The following is a 19,918-nucleotide window of genomic DNA, read 5'->3' as shown; positions in this document are numbered from 1 at the left end:
GATATCAAAAGTCATAATATTGGAAGTTAAACTGTTGTGGATACGATTTCAAGAATGCTGTTAGAGAGAGTACCCTTTAGACCTCATGCTCACACCAAATTAAAGAATTCAAGTAAGGGTTTTTGAGACAAATCGAAAAAGAGAATGTTAGAAAAGTTGACAATCTAGACAGAAACATTGAATCTTTTGCTTATTGCTAGGAAGGAAGACCCACTCGTTGCTTTGCAACGAGCTTTGCTCTAGTTCTTTTTTTTTTCCTAGACGCCAACTTTGAGACCTCGTAACTCGCTCATTTCTTAACGGATTTCGCTCAAATTTTCAGAGTTTTTTGACGTTACAAAACTCAATTTAAATGTTTTCATACATTTCAAAAATTCCCTTCCGCTTTTGAGTTATTTCCCTTTAATTGAAAATTTGGTGCTGTTTGTTTCCAGACAAAGGCTCAGAAACGACAAAGGCTGGAGCAGAATGTCTACTGCATTTAAATACTAGAAGAATTGAAGTTGTGCACATCGGTTTTTCTTTTTCGATTTCTGCGCTCAAAACGGTGCTAGATAGGGGTCAAAAATGAGAATGCCTAAAAGCGCAAAAATTTACATCTATTTCCTTACGTATCTTTTAAACTAAAAATAATTTGTTAAGACATGTTTCACAAATATTGTGCATAATTTTAAGATCTATCATTTGACATCATTAAAAAGGGGCTGGCCCCTCAAATTAGGGGCCAAGGGCGCTCGAAAGTTTTTGCTTTATAACTTAAAAACGGTAAATATTTCGATATGATTATCGATTTGAAATGGGTTCTTTAGCATCTTATTGATCTCATGAAAACGTTATTTTGTTCTAGTCATGTTTTATTAGATGAGCAGAAAACGTTATAGTCCATGTACAGGTAAGTGATTTTATACGGCAAGTGAAGAAGAATTCTATATGCGTACGCGTATAACACGTATAACTGAAATTAACTGGATAAGAATAATATACCTAGCTAAATTGAATGTTAAACTTTGTTGAAATAAGATTTTTAACGTATTCTCTAGCTGGATGTCATACAGATTATTCAGAGACAACTTTCTCCCTGTGTTTAGTGTAAAGAACAAGACGGGAGATAGGAAAAAATATTTTTAAGTATTAATATTCAATGTAGCATTATTTATTTTAAAAAAAAATTCAAGCTTAAGATAATTCACTGTCATTCAATTCATGCATCGTGAATTTTCCTCGGACCCTGAAAGTTTCGTGTGTACAGTGTGCGTGTTTTGTGTGTACAGTTATCACATGGTTATGAAACCCGTTTATCGATCGCGCATTGAACTGTATACATTCGTGAGGTCAACATTACCGCTCTTTGATTTTTACTAGAGTCCTAGATTTAAGATCAAGAAAACATGTCATTTGCGCTAATCGTAAGAATATTTCTATACACTAATTTTAAGGTTTTCTTGAACATGATTTAAAAGTGTTGAATGTCGGATTCTATTCTTTGACGAATGAAAAGGTGCTGCGTTTACGCGCGCTTTTCTCATCTGCTGAGGTATCTATGGACGAGTTCATCGGTTACACTGAAGGGTGACACAGGATGACCTATCGATAACTCTGCCAATTTTGATAGTGATTTTAATTGCACATGTACCATAAACATGATAAATTAATGTTCAATTCTACCCTTGTGAAGTCCATTATAGTCTCATTATTTAAAAAAAATTGGGGATATCAATACTGCAACTTGTTTTTGATTTGTGCGGAGAATTCTATTATTGGAAAGGTACACACGTAGTACGACGATTTTTTAGGCCCCGTCTCCCCCTCCACTTTGAAGTAATTGCAATCGTTACATGTATACGGGCCTATATCAAGTTATTCTAATTGCTTTATTTCAGAAAAATTTGCGATGTTGTTTAAATTAGCAAATACCTATAAACATTGCACAGTAAATTGTAAGTGGAAGTGACGTTTCTAATTCTCATGAAAATCGTAAATGAAGCAACTTGGAGATTTGCATGAATTGAAACATAACTTATAATTGCATTGTACCGAATTTATTCCTTTTATTTCCTCGAATAAAAAGAATATCACTATGACACGATTTTACGGGTACATGATAGTAACTAAATACATGCTGTTTTGCACGGAAGAGCCCCCAAAATATATACATTCCGAGCTTTCAGAATACGAGAGAAAAAAATGAATAATTAGAAATTTTTTTTAACAAATTCAAAATTGTTTCTGAGAAAGCCATGTAGTTGCATACAAATATTCCAAGCCATTCTTTCGTGTTTGTTGGACTAAAAGAGATAATTAAATTTCCTCTCATCGCGATACGTAATCCCCCTTCCCTCAAATGATACGTTTTCCTTCAGAGTCGAGAATGTCAGTTGGTTAGTTTGTTCAGGTACGTACAGGTCAGGACTGGTGTTGAAATCCATGATTAATCCATAACCTATTATAATGTTAACCAACAATCATACGCGACTTTTTTTTTATTCACAGGTCGTCAAATAAATGAAAAAATATTAGTATGCGTCACTAAACTTTCCTATATATAAACGTTTTAATTTCTAAAATTTGTGCCGATTAGAGTGTTCATTCGAGCATCGAAGTGTATACATGTATTAGTTTCTTTGGGTAAGGGGGGGGGGGTACAGTTTTTACTGCGTTTGATTTCCGCAATTTTGCAATGCTTTTCCGACACTTTTAATAATTTCATTTCTAACATTCTTTTTTTCATTCAGGATTTTTACACTATATTTCAAGCAATTTAAAGTTAACAAAGAAGATGGAATCATTATTTTAATAGAATATATTTGGTTAAATTAACACTAGTGAACTTGTGAGGAAAATTTATTAAACGAAAGTCAAGCAATAAAAAGTTAAAGTTTGTTTTTTGAAAAATAAATCAAATCAAGTCACAGAAAACAAAGACAGGTTGTAAAGCTCACACACCGACACACACACAAACGTTTTGGTAACTCGGAATAGTCCAGAGTAAAACTATATTTTATTTGATGAAGGAATGTCCTGTACATCTAATGTTCACGTCCGGGATAGTCCACGGCGGATCTAAAAACTCTCTCACACAACATACGGGATTCACTCAATTTTAATTAACACATTTACGCAATTTATATCATATACATACTGATACAAGTCAGACGCTCTTTGATGTAGAGGATTGACACTATTTCCTTAGATAAATACTTAGTGACAAATTCCTTTTTTACTATTTAAACTCAATTTGATAGGTTAATAACTTAAGCTTATGTCAAAAATAAGCATTAAAAATAATTCTTTTCATAAAATTAAATTTTGTTTAAACAATATAAATCACTAGCAGCGCAAAGACAGACTTTAAAAAAAAATCAGAGGTGGAATCAGGCGAATTAAATCCTTTTATGGCACCACCAACCCCGTAACGGGACATCTCATCGAAATGACCGGTCTCCGCGTCTTGAACCCCCAAGAACATGTATTGCATGTTCTTAAATAATATGTATTAATAAGGAAATCTCATGTAGGAAACCTGATTTATATTCTAATATATTCTATTGTGTAATTTTTTTTAATTATTCGTACTTCTCAATCTATCATGTTCAAATTACATGTATTTATGTTTTAGGGAACATTAAACCTTATTCGTCAGCCAGTCTGTCCATCTGTCACGAGAACTTTAAACTTGATAATAACTATTGAATGAGTTGAAATAGGACTTTGATATTTCACATGAGCATTATTTGTAACATCTGATTTTCAAATATACTGTGATTTTTGACCCTGTGACCTTGATCTTGGAGCTTGACCTACTTAAAAAAAATAACATTACTTTAAATTGACCATAACTTTTGAAAGCTTTCATTTTATAAAAAATGTATTAATTGTGACAACACCTTTTAAAATTCACCAATTTTTTACCCTTTGACCTTGAAGTTTGACCTGCTTTTCAAAAACATTAACAAAACTCATACCTTTTGACTGAGAAGAGATAGGGCTTTTATTTTATCCCTATGAATTACCTATGACAACTCTTTTCTAAATACACTGACTTTTGACAACTTGACCTTGATGCTTGATCATAATTTTTTAATGAGGAGAGATAGGGCTTTCATATTACACAAACATCACAATGTCATGTACGTAACCTGTGATAAAATCATATCAAATACTAGTATATCATGAACTTTGACCTTGAAGTTTATCCGGCCTTTCCAAAATTTAAACATTGCTTAAAATTGACCATAACTTTTTACACATGTATATTAGCTGTGACAAGGCCTATCTAAAAAAAAGGTATGGCTTAAATCATGGAGAGTGTGTTATGGCATTGAATCAAGGTCATTTAGGATAAGATATTTTGACTGGATGCATTGTTTGAAAAAAAACATGTGTGAATTTGTCAATACAGTAGCACACAAATGGGGCATGCTCATCACCATCTTGTGTCATGGTGTGACCCAAGGTCATTTTGACAAGGTCAAGGTCGCAAACATTCCTTTACTATCACTTTTTTAATAGTAAAACATAATAAGATGATATCTACCCTTAAAAGCTTGCTTTATCATTAGAACGTGGCATGACCTTGACTCAAGGTCATTTCTCTCTGTCCGTAGCTCCGACGGAAGACCTACTCGTTGCTTTGCAACGAGCTCGGCTCTAGTTTAATTTATGTTAGTAAACAACTTATTTTCCCCTTCAGAAGCAGACTGTTGGATAAAAATTGCATTGTTTACATTTGATTTCCAAGTATTACTAATTTTACAAACTGCATGTAAACAATATTTTGACTTTGCTTAACTTTAATTTTAAGGTACTCTCTAAACCATTGGGGTGGGTATTACCTATACATTGCTCCTTTTTCACAAGTCGCAAGATAAACAAATAAAACAGCGTCAAAACATTTTAATTTTCTTGTGTTTTTTTATAAAATTATACACATGGAAATTTGTCACTGTATATTTACAGATTATAAAACTACATGAAATTTCAGTAAATACTGCAGTATCTCAAAAGCTAAGGATAACAACAAAACAACAAGAAGTCTCTGTCGAGACTGAAGCTCTACTGGTTTGTACTTATAGCAAAGGAATAGAAAAGTACTTGAGCAGTTGGGAATTGAAACTTTACAATAGCAATAAATATAATAATGATCCTTGATTATAAGTCTCTTTATGTTCTTAGTGAAGTCTAATTGCATGCCACATTATATTATAATCAGACTAAAACTGTATTTGGAGAAGCATTTTGAGAGTATTTAACAGAAATTTCTATTTTTAGTTACTAAGGCAATAATGTTCATCGAAGTCAAAAAACGATATAAAGAATTGTGTATCTTAGTGTAGTCGACCTGTGAGGCAAGTTATATTGAAATCAGACTAAAACTGTAGGAGGAGTAAAATTTTGAAAGAATTTCACAGAATTTCTATTTTTAGTAACAATGGCAACACTAAGTGTAGTCTACTTGTGTACCAAGTTATATTGATATTAGAGAAAAACTGTAGGAGACGTAGCATTTCGAAAAATTTCACAGAAATTTCTAATTTCAGTAACCACGGCAACACTGTTCATCGAAATCAAAAACCGATAAATAGAAATATGTATCTTAGTGTAGTCTAATTGTGTGCCAAGTTATATTTAAATCAGACCAAATCTGTAGGAGGAGTAGCATTTTGAAAAATTGTTTACAGACAGACAGACGGACGGACACCGGACGCATTACTATCGCACAAGCTCTTCTGGTCTCTGACCAGTAGAGCTAAAAATGGCGTCGTACAGCAGACACTTCGTACTCATCCTAATTTTCGTGAAATACTGCAAGTAGAAATATTATCATAGATAATTTCGTTTAGTATCATTGAATGCAGGAGAATATTTATTTGATCTGCACCAAAACTGACTGATTCTGTCAGGAAAATGGAAATCTAGCCGAAAATTCTATGTCATGTCTTGTCGCACGACTGCTATTTTGTGCGTTTTCAAAGACTTGATACATCACCTGTGAGTTTATTAATTCTAGACAACTTTTTCTTTCTCCAAGACGATTGGGGGGGGGGGATGAAAAAATAGTGTGATTTATGTATCTTGCGAAAGAATTACAAATAACTACCGTTTGACAGATTTTTTAACGTAAAAACGAAAATCGGCAATAATGGGTACTCGGCAATGATGATAGGTGTTCGCACGTTACACAATCAATTCTTCTAGTCTGCATCCAAAGAACAAACGCAATAATAAGAAACTGCCACATTGGTATCACCATTGCTTGTTTTCTCAGCCAGTTCACATAAATGAAATGGAAACACCCCTCTGTTAGCATTTAAAAATATTTTTATCTCGGTCAACAAAAATTATTCAAAAATTAGAGATTATCAAAAATAAGAGCTATCAAAATGCCAAACATCATTCCCCAGTCCGCTTGTCGCCTCAATCTCCAGTTGATGAAATGTCATTGCATCGATTAACTGGGTCAATTTAACTTGATTGCTATTTAGAAACGTGGCTAAAAAATTATTGTGACAAATTCCCACAGAGGCTAGCAAGAAAAATGAATGAAAGACAATATAAAATATGTATTTTTAAAGATTTTTTCTCAATTTAAATATTTTGTCCAAGTATTTTTTATCAAGTGATACTTTCTATATGTTAATCAATGAAAATTTTTTGAACTGTAATAGTTTTAACTTTATAGCTAACACAGTTTAGGAGTTATTGTAAAAATAAATTTTTGGACATGTTGACCTTTGACGAAACCTTAAAGTCCGTTGAGGATGTCTTCTTTAATCAACCTGATGTATAGCCATATTGCCATGTATCACATTTACATGTTAAATGTATCTCATGAGCAAGAATCTCTGGGATGCCACATCCAATCTTTGAAAATCTGACCAAAATAAGTTGTAGCAAGTCAAACTCTGAGACCAACATAGACATTTTGTCGACATTTGTAGTCCCTTATGGGTATTAAAGAACAAATTTTTAAAAGATTTCTGTAATAATACTGTTTTGCTTTTTAGGTCAGCAGAAGCACTAAGGTGACCTGTAGCTATCTGTTTTCGTTCGTCGTCATGCGTTGTGTCTTAACATTTGAACATTTTTAGCTTCCTTTCTGAAATAACCAAATGCAACCAAATTTGGCATGTAAATTGTGCCTTCAATGGTTAAATACCCTTGGGCATGAGGGGTGGGGCTAAAACCAAAAAATAAATGCAATTTTTAAAACTCTGCTCAAGAGTCGCAAAGTGAGGAGATGATCCTTACGTCGCGGGTTCGAATCCCACTTTGGAACCGGTACTTCAGATGATACCTGAAAAATCGAAATCCCGTGGCGCAGTAGGTGATGGCAAGATAAGATCCCTCCCTACTCAATGGCCTAGAGTGCCGAGAATAGTACAAAATTTGCAGATTCCTAACGGCAAGTGGTGGCGTCCCCATTAGCGTTGAAAATACTTCAGAGGGACGCTAAACAAAACACAATCAATCTGTATTCATGTATATCATGCAGTCAAACTCTTGGCATGGTTGGAGAAAGCATGCACTGTGAACTCAACTAAACTTGTAAAAATGCATTATTTCTTTAAAAATCTTCTTCTCTGCTCCTGGGTATTAAATAAATTAAGTACATAGTTATGTTGAGAAAGAGTGCCTCTTTCAAATTTTTGAATTTCATGGCCCCAGGGTCAGGGGTTCTGATGTTAGGGCGGGGCTCTATTGATTATATAGTGAAAATGCATTGAATCTCTGAAAATCTTCTTCACTGCTCTGGGGTATTATTAAATAAAGTAACTAAGTACATGGTTATGATGAGCAAGAGTGCCTCTTCCATATTTGTGAATTTCTTGGCCCAGGGTCAGGGATTCTAGTGCTAGGGCGGGGCTATATAGATTTTATAGTGAAAATGCATTATTTTTTCGAAAATTATCTCCTCTGATCCTGGGTATTATATAAACTAACTAAGTAAATAGTTATAATAAGCAAGAGTGCCTCTTCCAAATAAGTGAATTCCATGGCCCCTGTGTCAGGGGTTTTGCTATTTGGTGTAAGGGGACTGGGGACTCTTTTGATTATATACTAAAAATACATTAATTCTTTGAAAATCTTTTGCTCCTGGGTATTATGTCAATGATCTAAGTATATATATATTTATGATGAGGAAAGGTGCATCTAGCAAAATTGTTAATTTCATGCCCCCTGAGTCAGGGGTATCGTTGGGGGGGGGGTACATAGTCTGAAAATAAATTAATGCTTTGAAATCTGCTCATTAGTATTAATCAACCATATTTGATGAAATATTGAAATATATGGCCCCAGGGTCAGTGGTTCCTGTGGGATGGGATAGGGTGAACAACTGGTTTAGAATGAAAGTGCATTTTCTCTTAGTTTTTCTGATCTACTTATGGGTGTTAGTGACTATTTAGTAAGCATTGCTAAGTGTATAATTATGATAAGCATTGTTGCCTCTTTCAAAATTGTGAATTTCATGGCCTCTGGTTTAAAACACAAACCAAATTCAATTCTTGGAAAGTTGTTACACGATACTCAGGTGACCTATAAGGCCCGTGGGCCTCTTGTTTATCCACTTCCCAACCCTTTATAGTCGTCCCTAGGGAGGCGATAAACTCGCTTGATTGGAATTTTCTGCAACCCAACAGACAATCTAAATATCTGTAGATACGACTATAAAGGGTTGAGAGGTGAATTAAATACGCAGTTTGGTCAAATGTATCTAGAATTAGGGAGTGACAGGTAGTTTATTGACCAAAGCTGGAAAGGGAAGGAATTCTCTCTAAAAGTGCGCAAAAATCTTGCGCCGTAAATTGCACATTGTTTGCATTAATTGATCTGTAGCGTTATGGTCAAAGACTAATAAATAAAACCATAACGCTACAGTTCTGCAGCTAACTTGAACATTACTTGTAAAAGCCAATAAAAAAATAATTTGTTGTTTCATAATCCAAGTATAAATAAAGATTTAGAAATTTTTTCAATAAAAATAGTTGATAAAACATATTTATTTAATTTAAAAATAAAAGTTTAGAAGATAATTTGTAACAGGCGCGGATCCAGAAATTTTTTCCAGGGGGGGGGGGGGGTCCACCCCAGTCAAAAAAAAAAAACCAATCCCAGAAATTTCTTGACAAGCAAAAAAAAAAAAAAAAAAACCCAAAACTTGCCCAAAGGTAAAAAACCTATTTCGGGGGGGGGGGGCTTCAAATCTTTCACTTATCATACCCACTTCACACATATTTTTGATTACCAGGGGGTCTGAGTTTTCGAGGGGGGGGGGGTCCATGGTAGCTATTTTCTTGTTTTAGTATATACTTTTTTTATCTGTTAAATTCCAGGGGGGGTCTCGACCCCCCCTCTAGATCCGCGCATGTGTAAAAATTCTGCACGGTGATAGCTTCTCCTCGAAAACGTGTAGTTAGTTGACAAAATTAAACAGCAAACCCTTAAGTCTAACGCCTTGTTTATAACAAGAACTAGATAATTACCCGCGCAAGCGCGGGAAATTGAATTTATACATAGAACTTTACCATTTACAACAGAAAATTAGATATATTGTAGTTGGAAGTTGTAGATTTTACTGACAGACTACAGACTTATAGAGGGAAGAAATACTTTGTTCAAAAGTCTGCATGAAAGAAATGTACGTCACCATTCCCACCAACTTTTTGTGAAAACTTGAAAAATAAAAAAATGCTTTAATTGACGTTTATGTCTTCAAAACTTCATACAATGTTATGGATATTGCACTTCAAATGTTCTTATTTCATTTTCATGGAGGATAAAAGCAACGAATATACATAATATACAAATAAATTGATTTTGGGGAGTTTGGGGAGGGGTAAAAATTTACAGGTTCTTGGGTCTTGGTTTATAATTATACATGAAGCCTTATCGATGCGTAAAAAGGCTCCCTCCCCCACTTTTTTTCCCACCAATACTTTTACTATTGGAAATGTTCAGTGAAACACTGGTTGCCCCCCCCCCCCCTTTAATATTACAGGAAATTCATATAAGGGAAATGTAGTGTTGAATACCAAAAATTTGGTTCTTAAAGAATTTGGCATTGGAGATTTTTTTTTTTTTGAGAGAGAAAAAAAAAACTGAAATATCTTTATTGAAGCACAAAACTTTATAGCTGTAATTAATTGTATTTGAACAATACCTTATTCGTAAGTTTTCTTTCTTATTGAGCGCAATTAAGTTGATTACAAAATGTACGTCGGGTTCGTTACCACAATGCTCTCAGTACGGAAAATACAGTGTTTACCGATAAACTCATAACAAAAACATATATACGAGGGTTGTCCGTAAAGTTCGTGGACACCATTGATAATTACGGACAAACATTAACAAAATATTTAAAACTATTATTTTCATTAAATTTATGTTTTATTTTATAAATATGCAAGTTTTCAGCAAAAACAAACCACAAATAGTTATAATTTTATCAGATACAAAAAAGACACACACTCATACCCGGAGCACTAAAACGAAAATTCTTGACGTTACCGACGTCAAAAGCTAAATACGAGCACTAGTAACTTTTCTCAACATAGTCAGCGTTTAACTCAATACAATTTCTTATGTCGTTTTGACCAGTCATAAAAATATGCACAAAATGTTCAGGTTTCATTCTTAAAATAATATTTAACAATGCCTGTATCATATCCTGCAATCATCTAACCACTGTCCGTGTAAAGACGATTTCATTTACGGAAATACGGCATGATCACGTTACGAAATTCATATTTTACAGCACTGCAATCTCGGAATAATGGTTTTCCTTCACGCATGTCATCCTGTAAACTGTTCATTCCGTCCGAAAATAGTATATGCCACTTAAATACTAGTAAACGACTTCTTTTACTATGTTTTCCCTATTGTTTACAGAATGTATTGGTCTCTGTATGTGTTTTTCCAGTGTCAACGCAGAATTTTATCACTGTTCACTACTCCACCTATTCCGAAAACGTCTCTTTTTTGAACGATTCCGATCCTGTCTTAATAAGTTCTAACGCTGATTGCTCCACCATTTTGAGACTTTGAACGTTCAAATTTTGCAGGTTTTACGTGATAACTTCTGTCAACCTCATAATGTAAAATTTTTTCAGATTTCCCAAGAATATTTGAAAATACAAATGAAATTTAAAAAGTGATAAATATATTTTTAATTAAAATTTTGCGGTGCTCCGGGTCTCCATTCCAAGTCTAATTATGAAGCCATAATTATAATTAAACATTTGATATTGATTAAATTTTTACATTATTCAATTCACATTAAGTAAAGGATTAGAAATATGCCAATAATAAATATCAATGACACAACTTTTATCAAATTTTTGGCTTGTCCACGAACTTTACGGACAACCCTCGTATATACACTACATATCTATTTTAGTCTTTCGATATATGTATTTCCTGTATTTAAAATATTTTCACTTGTCATTCGCTCGTCATCAACTTTTGATACCTCACTGTCGGATTGCCATGCATCCAGTTCGGATACTCTTACTATCCAACGCTTTATCACCAAATACCATTTGTCTACTTATATAATCCTTGTATCAATAAATATTAGTGTTTTTCCCGGCAACAATATGTTTATGATAAATTCCAAGCATATTTTGCTCTTTTTTACAAAACTTGTTTTTATTGTATTCTAATCTATATACATGTAACATCATTGGTTGTATAACTATTTACTCAAATAACCCGTTAATTACAATATTTTTAATTATTTCTTGATTAAAACATTGTAGCAAAAGGGACGTGATGTTCTAGAAGCTTCCGTTAATATTGAGATTGGTGATTGACGAAAATAATTTTCACTTTTCGCTTTTTAATTGGTTACCACAACTTATTTCTTTTATATCAGTTAAATCAAGTTTTGATTGAATAATTCAGTGATGACATTTTATGAAATAAATAATAGATTGTTTGTTGTCAGTTTCTTTAAAATTTATCAGTAGCTTAGATCCGCCAACCGGAAACGCCACAATACTCACGTTGATGCTATTTCATGGCTGTTTTCAGAAAATTGAAGTAGACTTTTAATTTTAAGTACGATACTTACTATCCGAGTGAAATCTAAATATAGTTTACGGACATCATCTTGTATGTAGTGTAGTATTAGAGGGGTAAGTAAGAACTCTTGTGCACCCGTTTCGGAGTTTATATGCAAAATTTATTAATTTATAAGTATAGATGATATCAAACAGCAAAATTGAAATAAATTTTAAAGCTTTAAACAGCGAATAAATTTAAGTTTACCACATCCAAAAAAAAATCAAAGTCGCAGTTCGCTTAATTGTTTGGTCGAAATTGTATGTTAATTTGTTTAAATTACCCAATAAATTGTCTAGATTATGAAACTGAATTTATTATTGTTAACATAGTCTGAATTTTCAAACACGAATTATTTCACAATTTCTCTATAAGTGGATATTTCACTCCAAGTTCGATATTTAATTATAAGATTAATGGTTACATCAGCCGGAATAACCAAGTAAGAAAATGAGACATCGGCGAAATCTTCGTGTCGAAGATGATTATGGAGAAGTAGACATAGTTAATGTTAACGCCATCATTAGCCAATTTGCTCGTCTTCATAACGATATTTGCTGTAGTTTCTGGTAAACGATATACTCCATCTGACGCTTGGGTATATTTTGCACTGTTCCCATCAGTCAGACTAACTGGGAAGTTAAGATACATTACTTTGGTCGCCATATTTCCGCACTCTTTCGCAATAGCAGAATAGTTAGTTGTTTGTTCATCGCTGGACCTCTTGACTTCAAACTTGCAGCTCGAAAAAAGAAAATTGGTCTGCATAGATCTATTTGTCTCGGGGAGGTTAAAATCTGCACTAAAAGATTCAAATGTTGACGCAGACTCAAGTTCTATTCTACCAAAACTGAGAACATCAATGGAGGACTGAAAAACTGCTTCGTATTCTGAAATGTCTTTGTCAATGTCCTTCCCTGAAATCGAAACACGCACATTTCACATTAATTAATAGAATACAGTAGTATAAAATTTAAGGGGGAAATACCTACAAACAAATGTATACAGGGAGATTTTCGCTTCTTTCGACCTTCTAAAAGGCGAAATTAAAAATGTGTGAATAAAAAAGTCAATAATTTGAACAGAACTATGATTGGGCGAATTTAAAACAGGGCAAAATTTTATTTCCAAGTGTGAAAAGAAAAAAACCCAACTATAAACCGTAAGTAAATAAATGTTTTTCTTTGGAATTATAGGTATTGCTATTGCTATCCGTTTTCGTCCGTGGTCGTGCGTTTTCAGCTTTTTCTCTGAAACCACTGACCAAATTTGGCAAAAAGCATCTATGGGTGAAGGAAAACAAAAATGGGGATGGGACAAAAACTACTAAAATTAGTGCAATATTTAAAAATCTTGGACGTCAAGCAGTCAAACTGTTTGTATGATTGAGATCAGCAATAAACCCCTACCAAAATTGTGAAATTCATGGCCCCCGAGTCAGGGATTTAGTACTAGGGCGGGGCTAAATAGGTTATATAGTGAAAATGTATTATTTCTTTGATTTCTTCTTTTCTGCTCTTGGGTATAAAATAAACTAAGCAAGTGCACAGTTGAGTCGAAAATGACAGCCTCTTCCAGAATTGTGAATTTCATGGCCCCATGGTCAGGGGTTCTAGTCCTCAGGCGGGCCTATATAGATTATATAGTGAAAATACATAAATTCTTTAAAAGTCTACTCCTCTTACCAGGGGCATAAAATAAACTAAAAGAGTGCATAGTTATGTTGAATAAGACTGCCTCTTCCAAAATTGCGAATCTCATGGCCCAAGGGTCAGGGTTGTAGTGGCAGGGCTATATAGATTATGTAGTGAAAATGCACCAATTCTTACGGAATTCTTTTTCTCTGCTCGTGGGCATTAAATAAACTAACCAAGTGCAGAGTTATATTAAATATTGCTGTCTCTTCCAAAGCTGTGAATTTCATGGCCCCAAGGTCAGGGATTCTAGTGCTAGGGTGAAGCTATAAAAATTATATATTGAACATGCATAAATTCTTTGAAATTCTTTTCTGTTCGTGGACATAAACTAATCAAGTGCATAGTTATGTTGAATAAAGCTGCTTTTTTCCAAAAATGTGAATTTAATTGCCACAGGGTCAGGGGTTCTAGTGCTAGGGCGGGGCTACTTAGATTACATTGTGCAAATAAATTATTCCTTTGAAAATCTTATCTGCTCCCGAGTTTTAAATAAACTATAACCAAGTACATCGTCATGTTCAATAAGGCTGCCTCTTTCAAAATTGTCAATTTTATGGCCCCTGGGTTTGGGGTTCTCGTGTTAGTATGTTGCTCAATTGATTATATAGTGAAAATGCATAAATTCTTTAAAACTCTTTTCTGCACCTGGGTATTAAACCAATGAACTACGTACATACATGTAGTAATGAGGAGAAAAGATGTCTCTTTGATGAGTTTTGTGAAGTTCAGGGCCCCTGGGACTCGGGACTTCTTGTGTAACGGCGGGGCTCTAATGTTTATGTAGGAAAAATCCATGAATTCTTTGAAGATATTTTCCTTTGCTCCTGCGTATTATGCCAATGATTTTATTACATATTAATGACAAAGAAAGCTGCTTCTTCCAGAATTGACAGAGGTACTTGAGGTATACATAGTCTGAAAATAATTTAATGCTTTGAAATATGGTCTTTGGTATAAATCGACAACATGATGAAATAAAATTTATGTAATTTACAAAATGTTGAAAGATGTGGCCCAAGGGTCAGTGGTTCCTGTGGGATGTGATGCACAACTGATGGAAATAGTGGAAATGCGCTTTCTCTTGTTACTCTGATCTACTTCTGGGTACTAAATAACCGAAGTAAGAATCCTAAGTGTATAGTTATGATAAGCAATGGTGCCTCTTTCAAAATTGTGAATTTCATGGCCTCTGGTTTAGAACACAAATCAAATTCAATGGTTAGTTACATGATACTCAGGTGGCCTTTTGTTTAAAAAAAAAAAATTTGCTGTTAACCTTTACGTGAATCAAATCAATATACTGTAGAAGTGGAAATTTAGCGAGACGCAAATTTAGCGATTTCTCCTTAATAAATGGTAATTTCTTTTTAGCTAGAGGTAATTTTAGCGATTTAAAAGTACTTACTAAACGAGCTTTTGCAAATAAAATGCAATTCATTTTTCGCGATATTTAATTTTAGCGACCGTAGGACCCTCGCTAATAATGCCAAAATTAAATCCTCGCTAAAAATGCTACTTATACAGTACTTCAGACTTTATATACTAAAGCTTATAATACTCCAGGTTACTACTTGATTCATACAATCTAATTCAGACTTTATATACTAAAGCTTATAATACTTTAGGTTAGAAAGTAATAACCTTTTTTAAATGTTCCATCGATGTTAGAAAATGTCGCTGTCAAATCGCGGGGTCCATGGAATACACAGCGGGTGATTACTACTCTCTTCCCTTGATCAAGTGATCTATTGAAATACATGGGTTGTATTTTCACCTTTTCTAATGGCCTTACAGTTTCCATTGTCTGCTGTGAAGTATTTTTTAAAAAAACATTGCTTTAACACCGTTTTTGTAAAATCTTTCTCATTTTAAACGAAGGAAAAAAAAATAACTATTTGCAAAAAAAAAAAGTCGTGAACATAAAACCTGCGGTAGTTACCCCATATATATGGCACGCTAAATTCACAAAAATGAGCTAAAGATATTTTCACAGTCGATAAACTAGGTTTATAGGTTGTAAACTATAGTTTACGGACTGTAAACTATAGTTAACAACGTTAATCTATTTTAACATCCGTAAACCATAGTTAACGCGATAATCTATGTTTCCCTACCGTAAACTATACTTAACACCGAAAACAATCATTTGCGATCGCAAAACATAGATTATCTGATAAATACAGTTTCACGATTTGTAAACTATAGTTTACAAACCGATAACTATAGTTAACGATGTGATAAATATAGTTTCACGATTTGTGAAACTATGATTAACAACGCTTAACTATAGTTTACGATTGCAAACTATAGTTTACAAACGTGAATATATGTTTATCAACAAAATCTATTGTTAACGCTTATTACAGACAGATAAACTTAGATTATCATTCGTAAACTATAGTTAACAACCGTTAAATATAGTTTTACAGATGAAAACTATACTTAACGAATCGTTAACTATAGTTTACGGTTTGTAAACTATAGTTTACAGTCGATAAACCTAGTTTATCAAATGTGAAACTAGGTTTATCTCATTTTTGTAAATTTGGCGTGCCATGCATATAAAACTGTTGATTATGTGTACGAGGGGTGATCAAAAATTTCGCAAACTGTCTCTGTATCTACAAAATCAATTCAGATTAGAATGAAATTCGGTACACACATAGCCATACACAAGGTCTATAAATAACATGCTGAATAAAGTTTCTCTTCTTGTTTGTGACGTCACAATGTGAAAATGTTGTCACTATTTAGGTCACTTGTGACGAAAAATGGTTGTCTCAGTCGAACTCCTTCAACAAACGACTGTACAATTTATTGTAATATCTTAGAAATCCCTCTACAGTATCATATAATAATTTGTTCACAGTTTATTGAGATAAATGAGTTCCTATAAATTTAATTAATGATTGGATTAATCGCTTTAGTGAAGGAAGGCTGATGGTTAAAAATGATACTTGTCATCTTACCCAGTGAAAGCAAGTTTGAAAAGACATGTATTTTTAATTAAGCAATTTGCTATCAAAGACCTCCAATTAGCACTTTGAAAAATAGTTGAATATTTGAACAATGATATAAGTATTAAATACCTAAGATATCGTTTACTTTAGATTTTAAACATATTAGATATGATAAAAAGGATGCACCCATTCTCTATCCACCTTGAATAAAGGTCTCTCCTGAGACCGAAGATTTGTGTTTTTATGGTCGCCATGCTAATTTTTGAAAAGGATATTATTTTCCACCCATTCTGTTGCCGAGATATGACCATTTCTGACAAATGAACTGTTCTTGTCATAAAAATTAACTCACATGGAAAGAAATAAAAAACTTGGAAAAATCTTTCAACTTTTGTGACAGAACGCTACGGAGGGGGTCACGTGACCGCCAATATCACGTGATTCGCGCATGCGCAGAACGGTGGTTGATGTGCATTAAAATTTGGTAGGATTAATTTAAAATATAATCAACATTAAAACCAAATATTGTTTCTTGTATGGAAGTTATTCAATTAGTTTACGAACTTTTTGATCACCCCTCGTAGATACCCAATGGGCGTGGTCATAATGGCATGAGGGAGCGTAGCTTCCGAGCTGTCATAATGACCACGCCCATCGGCAGTATTATCAACAGTATTATATTGGCTTAATGACTTGTACATGTACCATAGTTTTCAAAAAATTATTCATATGTAAGTCAACTTAGTAGTAAGTAGGACTTGTTCGTGTGATTGAAAAATTAAGTGTTTGGGTTTCAGTGATTCATTTGGATTTTATATGATTTTACACTCTTTCGTGTCCTTCTGACGACTTCCATCGAGTGTAGTCTAAATGATGTGTATAAAATACTTTTCAACAATTTATTGTATGTTATTTAACGTTCTTCTCGAGAATTTTGAATCATTAGGAGACGCCATCACTTGCCGATGGAGAGCTGCAAATTTTGTCCTATAATCGGCACTCAAGGTTACTTAGCATAAAGGAATCTTTTTTTCTGTCAACACCTTCTGCGACACGGGACCTCATTTAATACGGTCTCATCCGAGGGACCGGACTCCACCTACCACAATGGCTCTTTTTCTTTGCAACTCAAGAGCAGGCGGCATAACCACTGCGTCATGCGGGCGACATAGAAATTAAACATTTCTAAGTCCGTTTAAGAAATTTGCCTGATTTATGTAATAGAACATTTAATGAGTTTGGTTTTATTAAGATTTATTGATTTGACATGATTTTTTCCTCGTATACTTCAGGTGTCAAAATCAAATAATTAAAATCTTGAATGAACTTAGGTTAGTTTTGTTAACCGATAGATACTTTATCCTGCACAGTGGTACATGTACGTTGATTGAAATGTTTGTTAAGGATTATATACAATTCAGATTTTTAATCGGCTAGATCCAGAATAGAAATCTTAATTATTTAAGTACAGTTTTGTACATCTTTAATCGTACGTTATGTATGTATCCTGTTTCCATTGTTGGTTAATTAAAGAACGATATTGGAATCTACTAAGCTAACGTCACCCGAGTCAAGACACTTTTTATTTTATTAAAAATGTTATAAAAATCAAGCGATTTCTGAAGGCTTTTTGTTCATTTTTTTTTTACGAAAGTCAAAGTATTCATATCCGCATTTAAATGTTAATTAATAATACATAATGCAATCTACAATAAGATTGATAATTTTTACTCTCTTGAATTTGGTATAACAAGCCCGGATGGTTTTTTTATTCAAATATTGTGCATGATTTTTATAATTTTTATAGCTCTTTTGTCCCGACTCTGTGGGCGGAGTTATTAAAAAGTGTGGGTTTTGTACAGAAAAACCCCCACTTTTAACAAAAGAAATCAAACCTAACTATGATACAATCACTAAGAACCAAACTTGCATGACCGTCCATGAATGGTATTCTCACATCAAATCATTTAAAGAGGCCAATACATGTACAAATACAACCTGATTATTCAAATAGTTTTTTTCATCCCTACATTTCATATAGAAACAATAATTTTTTTTCTTAAACCAGCCAAAAAAAAAAAAACAAAAAAAAAAAACGATTCATTTCAAAGGAGCTCGTACAGAACAAGGTAGTTTCAAAACAAATCTGGTCCTCAGATTTTTAAAAATATGGAAGTGGAGTAAAAAATCAGAATTCATCCTTTTAGAATTATTGAAATTCCATGCTGTATAAAATATATCGATCATTTTTTCTGATACGGCCTGCTAAATGCTTGTTGTGACGTCATGAAAATGCATATTTTCCAGTATTTTTTTTTATCAAAAGTTGCAGAATACATTTATCAAATTTTCAGTGGATTTTTCTTTCAGATAATGTAAAAGGACATGTATCGATCACTTACAATGATTTTGAGGAATATGATTTTTCAAATTAAGATTTTTACGCAACACATATGAAAATCGAAGTGGGTAATGGCTCAAAGATAACGACCCCTGAAATGAGCCATTTTGGGCCTTTATCTGTTTAAAATATTTAATCTTAGAAATGTTCAAAACTAATAACTGCATAATTCTAGAATGGTCCTCCTTTATGTCATATTCTTTCATGATTTATTACATTTATACTCAACTCATATTTCAGCCAATTTCATATTTTTTTTTGAAAACATTAAATTTAAAGAGCACAATAAAGCCCACATCGTACCTTCTTTTACGGGGAAGGGGTTTTTATTGTACTAAATTGAACCGTTTTAACCTTTAAGGATTTGAATAAGCACTTACATTTTTTCCGAGTTGTTTTTTGGAAAAATGGTCCTAAAATCAATAAATAAAAAAAAAACCCTTATTTTTGAGAACTTGCAAATATAACTTACACAATGAACTCTTCCAGTCTGCATCCAAAGAACTAACGCAATAGTAAGAAACTGCCACATTGGTATCACCATTGCTTGTTTCTCAGCCAGTTCACATAAATGATATGGAAACATCTCTCTGTTTAGCATTTATAAATATTTTTATCTCGGTCAACAAAAATTAGAGATAATCATTAAGAGCTATCAAAGTGTCAAACATCATTCCCCAGTCCGCTTGTCGCCCCAATCTTCTAGTTGATAAAATACCATAGCATCAATTAACTGGGTCAATTTAACTTGATTGTTATTTAGATAAGTGGCTAAAATTACAAAAAATCATTGTGACAAA

The 19,918-nt window shown here is 33.4% G+C and overlaps 1 protein-coding gene across 1 annotated transcript; it reads right to left on the bottom strand.

Annotated features, from left to right (window-relative positions):
* Positions 1-11,767: 11,767 nt before the first annotated feature.
* Positions 11,768-19,681, bottom strand: LOC134240050 (uncharacterized). The gene is made up of 3 exons (XM_062722163.1): positions 19,591-19,681; positions 15,399-15,564; positions 11,768-12,977 (listed from the first exon to the last, which is right to left on the bottom strand). Exons 1-3 carry the CDS (start codon positions 19,660-19,662, stop codon positions 12,481-12,483), a joined length of 735 nt encoding a protein of 244 aa, XP_062578147.1. The 5' UTR covers positions 19,663-19,681; the 3' UTR covers positions 11,768-12,480.
* Between the last annotated feature and the right edge of the window lie 237 nt (positions 19,682-19,918).

Source organism: Saccostrea cucullata, unplaced genomic scaffold, assembly GCF_032062105.1.
Source record: "Saccostrea cucullata isolate Sc308-1 unplaced genomic scaffold, CSIRO_AGI_Scuc_v1 ctg2075, whole genome shotgun sequence".
NCBI lineage: Eukaryota > Metazoa > Mollusca > Bivalvia > Ostreida > Ostreidae > Saccostrea > Saccostrea cuccullata.
This window is presented reverse-complemented; position numbering and strand designations above follow the sequence as displayed.